The following is a 15879-nucleotide window of genomic DNA, read 5'->3' on the forward strand; positions in this document are numbered from 1 at the left end:
ACAAAAGATAGGGGCCTCAGTGTGTTTGTTTCATCGCAGCCCATGCCAGACCGCATCAGCAAAGGCCACGTCTGCCGAGCGCTGTTAGCCACACAGAGGCAGCTGGTCGCACCGAGTCAAGCTGCTAACTTTTACTGCACAAGCACCTCCCTCCGCTCTTATCTCGAGGAGAGGAGGCGATCTAATCAGGCTGCTGATTAGATCGCCTCCCCTCCATCGCCGTAGCCGCTGCCTGGATATCAGAACCCCCTCCGACACCCTCGTCTCGGTGGTGTCCTCCTCTGTTTTCCTCCCACCTGTCCAATTACAAAAATCTTAAATTGGTGACCTCACAACTGCATGACAATAAAACGCCCGACCTGAAGGAGTGTGTGTGTGTGTGTGTGTGTGTGTGTGTGTGTGTGTGTGTGTGTGTGTGTGTGTGTGTGTGTGTGTGTGTGTGTGTGTGTGTGTGTGTGTGTGTGTGTGTGCGTGCGTGTGCGTGTGGTCTATTCCACATGATGTAGCCCCCCATGCTAAGTCTTTAATCAATACATCTCCCTATCCTGACAGTGAGGACAGAGCCCAGATCTGAGATCAGAGCGACGGCGGTGTAAATCTTTACGGTTCAACCAGAGCCTTTTAAAGCCTGTCTATAATTGGGCCTCAGCCAGCAGCTGCCTCGGCTGTGGCTATCACCGGCGGCCCGGTCAAAGCGGCAGTTCCTCAGGGGCATAAACAAACACCGCACCTCCAATAAGGGAAGAAAAGCACCTGTGCGAGGATAAAAAGAGAGACGATGTGGCAGCCAGACTTGAATAAGCCCTCTGCTGTTGTCTGTGGCTTAGGTAATTCTTGGAGAGGTGTTTTCGTTGAGTGAGGCTTTTTGTGCTATTGGATTATTACACCAACATGTACTGTACCTCTGAGTGCGAGCCGGGGAGACTTAGCTCACTGAGTGATTTCAAATAGAGGGTAATCCACTGCCATGTAATGGATGCTTTGTTGCCGGGCTGCTTTCAGGAAGCAGGAAAATGCTCGCTAAGTTTTACAGGTTAGAGACACAAGCCTGCTGCTTTAGTTTTAGTCTGTTATTTCATTTCAGATCAGAGGTGACATGCTGGATTCAGCGGGCCACGCTGAGACACTGGAGCAAATATCTGACTGCCGGCTTCAAATCACAGATATTTATCCGTCATTTTTCCAAACTACCAGCACACGTCTGATTATCTTTGACACGACTTTCTGAAGCTGAGCAGAGAAAATCATGCAAGAGTTCAAATGCGGTGAAGTCCAGGGATTTTAAAGCACCATTACTGGGTGTCTGTATAAGTCAATGATAACGTTATTATGCTCTCTGTGAGGTTAGACAGAACACATCAACACACATATTTCTTACTGCATCTGAGTCACTCACAACTTGGTGAACCTTCACATCTTGTCAGGCGTGAAAAGAACAAATATGCACATATATTTGACAATATATGGCATTTAGTTAAGTCACCTTTACGTATACAGCACCCAAAGGCTTTCCATTTTGAGGATTAAAAATACTAAAGTACACGACAAACAGGAAATTGACATTTCTGGTATTATTTTTTCATTTAATTCATCAGAGTTGCCATCACGGTGTTGGATAATAGTGCTGTTGGATGATACTACTGTGGTCACAAAATGGGTGCAGAAGAGCTGATTTGAATGAAACCAGCACTGACGAATTTTCTCACAATCTAGTTCTGGTAATTAAGGAAAAATAAATGCAATACACAAAAAATAGTACAGAAAAAAAAATTAATTTCACCATCACTCGCCAAAAATTTGAAAGCTAAAGAGACCACAGAAGCCAAAGAATGTGGAATCTGGTTGGAAGTGAGAACAGGTGGGGAAGTGAACGCCACCAGGGCGGATTGTGAAAGGTTCGGACACGTGTCAATCGGACAAACGTGAACTAAAATCTCTCACATGCTCATTCACAACATTGTGACACATCAGAGGAAGTGAAATCAAATAAAGATTTCACTTTTTAAGAGAGATTTTCTGATATCAAACGTTTCTTGCACTTTTTCTCCAGCCACTTAGACAACTAACTGGTCACTGTGGCGACCATTTGAACCCGACTACTTAAAAAAAAGACAGCGGTTAATGGTTGATGGTGTCGATGTGTGAGGAAACTACTTGTATACCAGCCTCACCTCAACGCACAGGTTATATGTGTGTGTGCATACATCGTTATCACCTGCAACAAACGCTACGGACCGCTATCTGGACTGAATCTGCTCTTGGTTTACTAAGAAGGAGTGCCAGGGGTTATCTGTCCCACTCTGATATGCACAGATAACGGCCTTGGGCCCACTGTTTAAACACCTGGGGCCCGGGGTGTTAAGAGCGCCCTCCGTCCCCCTTTGCCACAAAAGGAGAGGAAATGGAAGAGCGAGTGCTGCTGCTGCTGAGGGGAATGTGTGTGAAAAGTAATGAACACGAGTGTGTGCGCGTGCGGAGGTTAATGTAAGGGTGATTATTTCCCCCTCCCACACACACACACACACACACACACACACACACACACACACACACACACACACACACACACACACACACACACACACACACACACACACACACACACACACACACACACACACACACACACACACACACACACACACACACATCCCCCCTTATACCCCAATACCTCCATTATTAATAAAAAATAGCACAAGCAAAACCAGACCAGAGAGGCAGGAACCCGGTCCCATTCATTCACTGATCTGCACCTTCAAAATAACACCCTGACTGTTTAATGAAAAGACTGAGTTAAAGCACTGATGATTACCGGTAATGTTTAACAGCTATATGCTGGAAAAGCTCCCCTTTAAAATAGGCTCTTTTTTCACTTATGTGATGTACATTACAGCGAGGGTCAATCATTTGCATGAGAATGGACGATTAAGTGAAAGAGATAAACCCAAGGCTAGTTCCCGTGAATTGGATGCTGTGTTTGGAATACCAAGCAGAGGAGATTTTTTTTTCTTTCTTTCTTTTTTTACACCACCTCTGCAGAATTAGCCCCCTACATCATGCATTTATTTTCCCAATAATTACTCAGGCCCTTCTTGTGTTGATTATTTTCTCAGTCCAAGGGTTACTAAAATATTGCTGTAATCCTGTCTGCCTGAAGCCCCAACAACGCTCACCCCGGGCTTCCTTTAAGAAATAAATCTGGGGCTTGTCAGTGGGGAGGTGATGTGGTGGCCTGCTGGAGGAGAGGCAGCGGGGGGAAAGTTGTTGTGGTGAGATGGGGATTGCTTTGATTCAGCAAACGGAACCTCGGGCAGTTATAAAGAGTGACCCTTCGCTTAGCTTCAGCCACTTCTTTCAAAGGCAACTTCCAGATAGGGCTGCGAATCATTTGACATTGTTCAATACCAGCACCACAATAGCACTGAATCTTAATTACAGATTCTAAAAAAACAACAAATTTGATACCTGAACAAAGATGAAATGCTTAGATAATTATCTCTGTCATACTTTCTTAGGAGTCAAGTAACCTATTCCTGCTATTTAACTGCACACATAGCTGCAAGACAATAAATACGATTTATTCTATTTAAGCTGCAAACATTATTTTGATAGCTTGAGTTGACATAATAATGTTAGTAACTGCATCTACTTAATATTTTGTGTAATTTCAACTCAAATTTCTGCATTAGTTGATTTAAAACCACTTTGAAGCTGATGTAACTTAATGAAAGAGTTGGGTTGTTAAATACTAATGCGTAATTGGATCAACTTAATATTCTGTGTAATTTAAACTGATATTTATGCAATAATTGATCTAAAAGTGAAATTAAGCTAAAGGCAGTTCCCTTAGCTTAATTTTAGTTTTAAAATTAACTTAATAAAACAGACTTAATAGCTTATGTTTTCAAGTTGAGGTAACTTAATGAAAAAGTTGGGTTGTTATATACTAATGCTAGTACCTGCATTAACTTAATATTTTGAATGATTCAAACTCAAATTTCTTAAATAATTGATTTAAAACCACTTTCAAGCTGATGTAACTTAATGAAAGGGTTGGGTCATTACATACCAGTGTTGGTAATTGCATCAACTTAATATTTTGTGCAATTTAAACTCAAATGTCTGCATTAGTTGATTTAAAACGAAAATTAAGCTAAGATGACTGGGTAACTTAATAAAACTGACTTAATAGCTTATGCTTTCAAGTCGAGGTAACTTAATGCTAATGTTGGTAATTGCATCAACTTGTTATTTTGTATAATTTAAAGTCAAATTTCTGCCTTAGCTGATTTAAAACTCAATTCAAGTTGAGGTAACTTAATAAAATTGGCTTAACAGTTTATATTTTCTTCACTTCGTGTTCAAGATTTCAAGTCTTTTTGTCTATCTTTACATATCTGCAGAGAAAAAGTCAGTAATCCTTGCTCAGTACTGTTCACTGGTTGAATTTAATTTAATTATAAGTTGTACTAACTTGAAAATGTTGATGCAAACTGATGCATTATTTATTTTGAACCCAGACGTGAGTGCACTACACTTAAATAAAATTGTCTGGCACAGTTTTGATTTGATTGAGGAGCTAATTAGAAAAAAAATGATATTCTGCAAGACATTCAATATCAGCTTTTCATCGTCTTTAATATCGTCTGCAAGACTGATCGATATGAAAAAAGCGTTTCAATACCTCTGAGGTAGCATCTCTTGTGTTTACGCCTCAGCATATGTTCCTATATCCCATAAGCGGCTCCTTACACACCACTTGTGGATCCAATAACCAATCTGTGCTGCCTGAGTGTGGTGGTATTTTTATGATATAATCCAGGACAAGGAGGAATGAAAGGGAGCAGAGGCTGGATTTATACAGGAAGTGGCCACTTTCTGGTGCATTCATTTTAACATAGAAGCACACAGAGACACCTCACACCGCTGACCTGTGCCACATCTGGAAACAATTACACTCGTGTTTGACTTGACCTGCATGCACCACGTGAACTTTGCCAACTTTTTTTTATGTGTTTGTTGCAGAGGCAGTGGTGACCCTGACACAGCGGCTGCAGGGAAATGATGTGTAATTAGTCAGAGGGAACATGACTCCGCTTGTCTGAAATAAAACATCTCAAGTGCACATCAAAAGAATCAACAGCTTGACAGGCCGTACACTTAAAGAAAAGAAAAAACTGAGTTGAAATGCTATCAAATGACCCGCAGTGGAATTTCTGAGGACAAGGGCAGCATCTGAATTATCCAGCATCTCAGGGCAGTGCGGCGGACCTTTCATGTGCGGATGGCAGAGCAGACATCGGATGATGCAATGTTTGATTTGTACACTTCAGGAGGCTGTCAGGACAGCACATACAACATTAAACAGTGTCGTGTCGGTGTATCAACCAGCCTAAATTAACCCATTAGTATGCTATGGGGCGAGGCGGGAAGATCAATGCATGAAACGGTTTGGAAATCTCCTTTGATACAAGATTTCCCAGCTTGAGCGAATTGATGAAATTCCTCTTGAAACACAGGCAACCATTTCACACGCCAGACTTTTCTCAAGACAGAGACTAGTGTAGCCCGTCCGTTAACACAGTCAGACTGCATTACGGCGTCTTGCACAGAAGCTATAGTGCATTTTTAAGCTGCTTTCAAAGCTTGCTTAGGAAGAACCGATCACAAGCAGCTCAAAATCCACCACCAGAGATGCACATAGGGTCAGTACATGCAGAAATTCCTCTTATATTCAATAAATAATGAACACTCATCATGAAGGCCACACAAATATTTACGCTTTTAGAAGCAATTGCCAGTGCCACAAAACTACAGTAACTGAGTTTACTCCTTGTAATTCACTGGCAGTAAAAACACGGCACATTAACGTAGCGTCAGGCTGCAACCAAGGACAACTCTCTCACAAGTAAACGCAATTCTGTAATTTTCAATATTTTCTAAAGACAACAGTGAGACAAAATTAGAAACTGAGGAGTCTGAACTGAATCAGGCCACGTGTGCCGAGAAAGTGGCTCAAGAAAGACAGACGAGATGGACGGATGGGGGACGGGCCGCAAATCCTCAAGTGAACTTTAGCCGCTGTGCATTCCTATTGACTTAAGCAAACACTGCAGGGTGAGAAGGTGGCCTTCAAGGTAAGAAAAGATTTCCAATCAAACAAACAAAAAAATACAAACAACAAATTGTAAGATTGTGTTGTGCAAAATCCACAAACGACATGATGCAAGAAGATTCTACAAAGTCTGAGATGTAAACAGTTACATGCACGGTGGCATGAGATGCACAGGGAATTACGAAAGTGTCTAATGGTAATTTTTTGAAGTTTTCAAGCCAGAATATTTCATATCATGAACCGACTTAAACTGCATGTCCTAGAAGCACCTCCTGGTCTGAGAGGCCAGCTCCAGCATTCATTTCCTGGGCTGACCGTCTACTCCAATTATCAAGCTAATAAGGGCCCCCCTTGTGCAGTTATGGGAAACGGGAAGGGGAGTCCGGCCCGGGATGAGGGGGGTCCACTTTGGTAAGTGTGTGTGATAGCTGCCGCCCACATCTTGTAAGGTGTGACTAATGGTCTCAGACAATGTTAAGACAGCACTGCTTCGGCAGTCACCTGGGCAGGCTGGGCAGTTACTGAAGGAGTGAATCTCCCAGCCTGAGTTGTCAGCCACACTGAGCTGAGGTTGGTGTGATTGTAAAAGGATGCCACTAGATCATATATATAAAGCATGTGTGGATGTGTGACCAAAAAAAAAATCTAGTGTTTGCTTAAGTGAACCAAACGCAATCTAATTTCCCTTAATGCTCCACAAATCAAGCTTTATAAAGCCCTAACGCAAAGAAACCATAAATGAACTATTAAGACTGTGACTCATTAAATAAAGCAGAAGAGGAAAGCTGAAAGGAAGAAAAGGACCATAAATGTCAAGGCTGAAACAATTAGCAAGCGGCTACAAAAAAAAGGAAATCTTGTCTTACCTGTGCTGCTCCACAGCTTCATTATCTGGTAGCTCTACGCCGCAAACGTTGCAACGCATGTTCTGGTTCCTGCCGTCTGGTTTCATGCCCACCGCCAGCTCCCCCAGCTTGCTGAAGAATTCTCTCTGGATGAAGCTCTGAGGCAGGAGTCCCCCATAGGCACTGAAGTCCATCGACATAGCCAGGGCTGGGGACATGGGGAGAGCGGAGGCCATGGACGCCGGCATGGACATCATGGCATCTGATTTATGATTGACAGGTAGGGAGTATAGCGAGGCCAGGTGTTTCTCCGTCATTCCAGCCATCGCTTCCAGCCCCATCTGGCTGACTTCACCTTGAGGGTCTCCCATGCCTTCCTCGCGGACGTAATGCAGCTCGCGGGCACTGGTGATCACGCTGCTCCTGGTCGGTGTCCCGGGACCGTCTCGGTTCCTGTCCTCCCCGCTTCGCTCTCCGTTGCTGGAGGCGCTGGACTCCATGTTCTGGGGGCTCTCGTGGCCGTTGCCGCCCATGTCCACCTGCATCATTTCGGTCTTGATCTCAGTCATCAGGTGGTGGGAGTTCCCGTGGACGAGCTGCTCAGCGCCGAAGCCCTGCTGGAGCAGAGACTGGCCGATGCTCATCAGACTGTCCACAGCAGCTTTAGTGGGACTCAGGGTGGAGACGCCGAAGGAAGTGGAGACGGAGGGACTCTGGTCCACCATGCCGGCCATGGTGGAGACTTGGTGGGTGCCTGACAGATAGGGACTGTCCATGGAATGCTTTTTGGAGTTCTTGGCTCCGTTGTGGCCTTTGCGCTCGTCGTCCTCCTCCGTGCTCCCGTCGTTGGCGTTGACCTCCACGTCGTTCTCATCTGAGGACTGGATGGTTTCCAGGATCTTGAGGCATTGCTCTTCCAAGTACTCAATCTCCAGGATCTCGGCTGCGTACAGAAGGTCATCCAAGTCCTCCACCTTGGCCTGGAGCGTGGCAGTGTAAGCATACTCCAAAATCTGCTGAAAAGTCTTTGGTGAAAGAAAGTCCAGGGTATAATGCTGGCTGCTGCGGTGGAAGAGGATCTCGAACATTTTGCTGGTGCAGGCGAGCACAGTCCGGTGAGCGTGAAACTCCTGGGTGTCTACCATGATGACCACGTCGCACAGAGTCCCAGCCAGACGCATCTGGTTGGCCTTCTGCAGCAGGGCAGTGGGGTGGTTGGGGTTCTGGAGCTGGATCATACCCATTTTAGTTAAATCCATTATGTCGATGCAGTCCACGAGGCCGACTCATGAGGCTCGCCTTCCCCGCTCAGCAGTGTTTTTAGCTATCGTTGTAAACAAGATGAAACCTGCAAGGAGAAAAACAGAATGAAAGAAAATCACCTCTGGTAAATTCTGATGCAACCGCTATAATATTTATCTCTACACATGCAAATCCAACAAGCGCAATACTCTTTATTCTGAAAAAAAATATTGAATGGATGAATGGTGGTCTTTTATAAAGAAATGAAAACAAAAAAGCCTTTTTTCCCTCTTTCACGTGATTACACAAAGCTTCTTAATAAATTGCATTTTGAACATAAATGTAATTAATTTCCCTATAAATGTATTTCAATAATACCACTATTTATTCTCTAGATGGCAAGTGTACAGACAGTGGAGCCCCAAATTGCAAATATCCAGCAGGGATGGTAAACACTGTGCAGTGGCATTGTTCTTTAAATCAGCGGAGAGCGTTGCCTGTAGATTTCTGAAGGGAGACAATTTGTGAGCCGTCCAACGGGCTCATCCTGCATACCAATCAGCCCGACATATGTTATGTTAAAAAGATGTCTTCATCATCATCTGATGGGGATGTACACCAGTTAAACAAGTGTGAATTGTGGGTTTTTCACTGCTGCTCAGCTCACAAAGACCGTCAGCAGCCTTTTCTGAAATTAAATAGCATCTTACTCAGTATTCTCATCACAGACGGGAGCAGAGAGCAGCGGCCAGAAAAGGGTGGAAAGGAAAGCAGGATGAGGCAAAAAGCACACAACACTGCCGCAACCAAACTCCCCGCTCTGCTCCCAGTCACCAGTGTTGAAAATCCCAAATGAATGATTGCCTTTGTGGCTGCAGTTAACTTGAGATTAACAGGGCAACATGTTGCTCCACCTCACATCTGCAGCTGACTTTGACCTACACTAAAATAATGAAGAGAAGGCTCGAATGAAATGCACTTTGCATGAAGGGCCAGCTCTGTCAGTGGTGTTACTGAACCTCAGCACAGACATATGCATGCTTCTCTATTATTCCGGTTAAATAAACTGCTTCGCTGCTGCATATACTCTAAATAAATGAAAGAATGAATGAATGACTAGCAGCCAAGTACCTCCATTGACCCACATCCCGGATGAGCTCATTGATGGGCTCCTTTTTATCTACTCCATCTATCAGGTTTCTGACAAATGACAGAATCTGACAGCTCATTAACTCCTATTCACCTTGATCTGCATTCTGCTGGGAAATAAAAAAAAAAAAAAAAATCTGAATACATTTCTTTAATTTTCTGAATTTTCTTAAAGTGCGTATTGGTTTTAAAATTTGGAATTAGAAAGAGAAGTTGATCACTTCTCTGCCTTCCTCTGCACGCTTGAATAATTACGCACAAAAAAAAATCATCAGAACTTTAGTTTTTTCTGAAAATAACAGTAAATATGTCCACATATGCAGGTTCGCCTCAGAAACCCGCATTCAGACGAGCTTAAATTGGAATATGGACAAGGTTTTTTAAAAAGAAGAAGATGCTGGCGCCTATTGTTTGCGGTGAGAAGAATCCAGCCGGCCAGAGCTGGATGCTTTCTGCACATTGACAGGAATTGATACAGAAGGCAGATCAGGTTCTCAGTCAATGGAGATCATGCTCAAAAAACGCGGCATTATCTTTATTACAGGTGTGCCAATAGCTCCGATTTATGGGCCCCGTGGATGATGAATGCTTGTTGCGCTCTGTGGGTTACCAACCGAGCTGAGCTTCACCGGGACGCGATGCAAAGTTGCCGTTTGTGGGGACTTTGTCTGCTCTCTATTAATAAAAAACTAGAAAAACAGAAAGGACAGGGCGCTTCGTGCGTCTAGACAGCGTTAATATCGGCCAGCCGCACCAGACAAATTATCCACGGCGTTATGCATTATGCAAAACATCACGCACTACATTAAGTACATTAAGCCGGAGGAGATTTCCCTCCTGAGGACAATATAGATCGCTGACAATGACCACATTAGGGCCGACTTCACAGAGAGGCAGCATAATCAATCTGATCACGAGTTGTCTGCCATTGCGCGCCTTGACGAGCCAGCCACAACAAGAATAAACAGCGTTCAATATTCCACACCATGAGCCACACTGACACACGCAAAAAAAGAGAAAAAACCGTGGAGAGAGCAAAATGGTACAGCGTCTCCACGGAGAGCTCGTCCGGTTGGCTGGTTGGTTAGTGGAGAAGGGGGTGACATTTAGGGGGAAAAAAGTATATACACGAGACAGAGGCGATTCGAGCCACGCACGGATGGACTTTGTCTGAGAAAGGATGAAATACTCCAGCAGTGGCTTGGAACAGTTAAGGAGGTGTAATCTGGAGGGGAAGGAAGAGCTGCAGAAAAGGATGAAAAAGGAGAAATTTAAAAAAAGAGAGTGAAAGCCGGGAAGAGAGAGATCAGACAGACTCGATAACAAATCAATTTGCCATTGCATCTGTTACCAGTTCCTCACCTCACAGTGCGCCGCGCGTGCAAGCTGATTATCGGTAACCAATCAAACATGTAGCTGCCTGTCAATCAATCAACCAGACCGGACCGTACGCGGACCGGGTCTGGCTGATTCTGGAGAAGGGGGCTTGTTTCGTGTACGAAGACCAGCGTGTCTCCAGTTCTCAGCGTGATGTCATCGCGGCTAAATAAGCCACACTGGTGCGTCTGGAGACACAAGGACGGGCAAAGAGTGTCGCTGTCTAAATCAAAAATTGCGCAATTTCCATCCGAAACGAGCGATTTCCCTCCCCGGTAAAGTCACACGCAGCGAGGCGTCATATGTTGTCTGGCTCCCGGTGAAACGGCCAGACCTCACGTCCTCTGCCTGCAATCTCCAGAATACTAACCAGACCGACAGGGAGAGAGAGAGAGGGAATGAAGGGGGGGTTACGTCAACCTTAACATCTCTACAATAGGCTCCCTAATGCAAACTTCAACACCTTGCAGCGCAATCAGGTAAACACTTGTTTTCATCCACTGAACTCCGGTGCGCAGATTCCAAGTTGCGGTGCCAAAGTCGCTGTTAACTTCAGCATGAGGTTGAACGGGGACAAGCCGAGCGCAATCCTCAGCTGCTATTAAAACGCATCAAACATCCGTGTGGTGAATGAAAGTACGCGGAGAAAACAGTGGCATGCAGAGTGGCGGGTCTGGCACTTGTCGCCGGGAAACTGCAGCCGCGTTCAGCCCGGATCGGTACTCACCTAAGTTGCACGTTTTGCTTCCGTATAGTGTAGGGGGGATTGTGGGGCTACAGCATAGTAAGGCAGTTCGCAGTACCCGCTCTCTCAACACGCACTAACTCCTTTCTTCTCTCGCCTTAGCAAATCAACACGGCGCTGACGTCAACGCAGCCAGTCAGCCAGACGAGCAGCAGGCAGGCGGGCAGCAGGACCGGCGCTGCGCTCCAGCCCGCACAAACACTGAGAAAGTGAGACACCTAGGGGGCTGTCTCGAATCAAACGGCTGTGTTACAGTGTGGAGAGTGAAAGGTGAGCGACGCTGCCCTCCCTTCCAGCTGCATGGACGCACATCCAGCCTCAGGTCTCTCCATCTCCACACAGGGGCTGCGTAAAAGCTTTGGAGGGCTGATGGGAAAGACTGGGGACTCCAGGAACCCCCACCTCCTCCTGCAACAGTTTTCATAAGAGGTAGCAGAGAAATGTACAGATATGGAAGTTAGTGGAAGCAGATCCATCCTGTTACAGTCCCCATTGAAGGCACTTCCTGATAAAACAACTAAAAAATCGAATCTAATATATATATATATATATATATATATATATATATATATATATATATATATATATATATATATATATATATATTTGAATCACCTCCAGGGCACAAATACAGTATTTTTTAATTGAATTGGACACTGACAGGCTCCTGGAGTGCAAATATTTTACTTTCTCATTGATGCAAACATTTATTTTTGACACACTCACCATGGCTTCAACCAGATGAACTCTTTGCATCTATTTCACGAGGAAGTTGGAAAGTTAGTTATTTTTACACATTCTGTACATAATTATGCCTTTAAATTTTTTATATCTCTATATCCCCAGTGCACTATGCTCTTATCTCTTATTTCTGTATGTTTAATATCTGTTTTTATTGCCTTTATCTGGGTTCAGTGGCAGCAACTTAAGGTCAGCTCTTATTTTGAAAGGGACGGCCTATAACCTGGAAATATCAGCCATGACCAATGTTCTCTGTAATTTTTCCTGAGTGTGAGCAAACACACAAACTCCCTGAGCGTTCCTTGGACCACTGTGAGCAACATCAGACGTGTGCACTGTGGTCACACCAGCATCACATCCATTCAAGTTACATGGTTCATTAAAAGAATCAAATTACAGCATTTACATTTCTGTTAAAACACTTTGTCAACAGGAGCCAGTTGAAGGCTGCAGTGATTTTAGTGACACTACAATGTATAAGAGTGAAGTTATTGAATATTTGTCTCTCTTTACTGTTGCAGTGGTTTTGCAAATTGCAGACGGACCCTGTTCACTCCATAGACACCAATGTTATTCCTGTAGCTTGAAAGACAGCTACTTTTGATAAAACTGGGCTTGTAGCACATTGTCTGCCTTGCAACAATGGGAAAGAGGCACCGTTTATGTTTTGACAACCTATATCTAATGAGTTATTGATGCTGGAAGTGTGAATCTGTGAATATCTTTCCAACTTTACTGAACTTGGGGCCACTACCACCTAAGGAAGGATATATTTAATTTTGAAAAAAGCATTTAGCCGTACTTAAAGCTTTAAGTGCTTTATTAACACGGAACTAAACATTTTGTATTGTTTTATGATCACAGGTTCTGTCTGAAAAGAGGTGGCATCATTTTAAACAGTGAAATCAAACTAATAAAATGTAATGACCAACCAGTGAGCAATACTGGATTCTGCAAAAACATAAACAACTTTTTTAAAAATCTAAATCTTATCTTAACACAGTTAATGTATTAACTTATTTATGTGTGTATGCATGTATTTATTGATTTATTTAGTACTGTTAACATATCAGAGTTCTGAGTGAATTTTTCTTAAGATAGGCAAAGGCCATTTATTGATTACATATAGGCTATTAAATGTTTATTAAAAACTAAAAAGCATTTTAAAAAAAACAACTTAGGCATTTATTGAGTCACTAAAATACTGTAGAGTACAGACCACATCAGCATGATTATAAGCATCCTCTGGTAAATGAACAACCAGATACTGATGTCTCTCACCATATGGACTTCAGGAGATGATGAGATGATGATAAACTGTGACCTACTGGTTGGGTTCTCTCTGTTCTCATGTTTCTTACATGTTTGTCCCCTGACAGCCGGGTCCTAATGTTTTTTGAGCAACACACCATACTATGACGTTTTTACAATGAGGGTTCTACTATGGAACCAGTTTGACATGTTCAGGTGTTCTTTGTGTGAAAACTCAGAGATTTCAGGTATCAGAAGGTGGTTTTCAACTTTCTTTGTTAACTTTCTGCTTCAACTTTAAACTAAATTTCCTTGACTAACCCAGCCCTCTGGACTTCCAGTAAGCTGTGTTCCTATTGGCTGTCCAGGTGGCTGCTTGGTGTTATCAGGAACACCTGAGCAGCTTGGTGTTATCAGGAACACCTGAGCAGCTCAGTGTCTTCCTGCTTTATTTAGCTGCAGACAAACATTTCCTCTGTTTCTCTTCACCAGTGAACTGGGTTTGGTTCCATTGCTTTAGTTTGTTCTTTAGGCGTTGGCTTGCAGCTTCCAGCAGTAAAATCATCTTTAATGTGTTTCTTGGTGTTTTTTAGGGCTTTGTACTGGATAGTTGTCTTGGTAAATGTGGTTCTTTAGCCACAGTTAGCACATGGTACTAATGTGTGCAGTGATTAGTGGATTTGATGCAGCTGAGTTGTGTCTTTATCTTGGCTGTAGTGAGTCTTCAGAGGTTTTTGGTCAGACACATTCTGTATTCTTGTTTGTGAACCAGCGTTGGTTGTCCAGAAGGTAAGAGTTCCTGTCCTGATTCTCTGTTCTCAGAGGTTCTCTGGTAGGCTGCAGGAGACTTTAGCGTTTGGGTTGTACTAGTTTGGTTTTTGTATGGTTTCATTTGGACGACTATCTTGAGGCCCCTCCATGTGGTTTAGTGAGGTTTTCTGGAACAGTTCTACAAAGCAACCTGCAGCAGAAGAGACTTTGAGAGTTTTTAGGAAGTTCTGGAGACCAGACTTTAGAGCAGCAGAAACATTTGTCAGCAGTTTGAGCAGGAGAAGGTGAGCTTCAGAGTAGAAATGAGACAGAAACCTTCTTGACCCGTGTGGTGAGGTCCTGTACCAAGAGTTTGAGCAGGTTGTGAAGAGTCTGTAGTTCTTTAGTCTGAAAGCACAAGAAGTCGACTCATTAAAGGAGAAAACAGGAGATATTGTTGGTTCTTCTGTCGCTCTGCAGTTTCCAGTTTCCTTAGACTGAATATCAAGTTTCTATTTTAAATGATTTCCCATGTGAGCCCAAGAAGACTTCAATAAACTCCCTCCATCCCCTGGACACAACATATTTTATTACCATGTTAAATCTTTTTTTTAAATGTTTTTGAGTTTTAATCATAGTTTTAGCATAGCTTTTTTTCTCTTTGCTTGTTTAGTTTTGTCATCTGTGTAAAAGGTGCTAAACAAATAAAGTTGAATTGATAAACTGAATAACTGACTAACTCATGATTGTGACAACAGAAGTATTTTCATTGTGAGTTAAGGGTTTACTTCATTTTTAAGATTGGGGTTAAAATCTTGACAGAAAAAGAAGATTAAAGAAATAAACTACATAACAAAAAGCAATTAAATCAAAGGGGAAAAAATGAATACAATAAAACTTTTAAAAAGTTTCATTATTAAAAAGATTTAAGAAATTTAAGATGTAATTTTCTAATTAAATATAAATTTTTTTAATTAAATGTTTTGTCTTTTTAAAGGTTTAATAATCTAATTAAATGTTTTGCATTTTTTAAAATGTTTAATATTCTTCTTGTTTAATTGTATTTTTTAAATGTTTAATTCTGGAAAATATTTTATCTGTAATTTTGAATATTTGTATTTTAAAAATTTTGTTTAATTTCATAATGACATGTATTGTATCTTGTTGAATTATCTCATTCAATATTTTGTCTGTTTAATAGAGTTAAACATTAAATACAATTAAATTATTAATTGTTAATTTACTACTTTATTCTTTAAAAAAGAATATCCTAAATAATGAGTGTAGTGAGCAACTTCCAGCCTGATGGTTTTTGCCTGTGATGCTTTAATTCTCCACTTACTGTGACTTAAACCAAACAAACTTTTTGCAAGAGGACGATGCACAGAAGGTTACAGTTTTTTAGCTTTTGTAGCTTTAGTGTTAACATTCTGTACTTAATTATGCCTTTTATTTAGTTATGCTCTTATTTCTGTATGCTCTGTATGTTTGCTGGCTTTTTGAATGTCCCTCAGGATCAATAAAGTACCTCCCTACCATATCGTTTTAATCATTGCAGTTGCATTAATAAATGTATTTTTTGCTACTTAGACAGTTTAATGAAAACCTTGGGAGCTACGAAATAAATAAATGTACACAAACAAAGCTCATTTTCCTATTTTCAG

At 42.3% G+C, this 15879-nt stretch overlaps 1 protein-coding gene across 2 annotated transcripts in view; it reads right to left on the reverse strand.

Annotated features, from left to right (window-relative positions):
- The window catches only part of zbtb16a (zinc finger and BTB domain containing 16a), a 175128-nt gene extending 163516 nt beyond the window's left edge, over nt 1-11612 (reverse strand). The window contains exons 1-2 of one of the 2 annotated variants that reach the window (XM_055017265.1): nt 11456-11612; nt 6982-8308 (exon numbers count right to left, since the gene is read on the reverse strand). In XM_055017265.1, coding sequence (XP_054873240.1) covers nt 6982-8219 — 1238 coding nt within the window. In that variant the 5' untranslated portion in view covers nt 8220-8308; nt 11456-11612. Of the gene's footprint in view, nt 1-6981; nt 8309-10713; nt 10852-11455 lie in introns of those variants that run through there. The other variant, XM_055017266.1, reaches the window with a different exon arrangement.
- Between the last annotated feature and the right edge of the window lie 4267 nt (nt 11613-15879).

Source organism: Amphiprion ocellaris, chromosome 14 (genome assembly GCF_022539595.1).
Source record: "Amphiprion ocellaris isolate individual 3 ecotype Okinawa chromosome 14, ASM2253959v1, whole genome shotgun sequence".
NCBI classification, from domain to species: Eukaryota; Metazoa; Chordata; class Actinopteri; family Pomacentridae; genus Amphiprion; species Amphiprion ocellaris.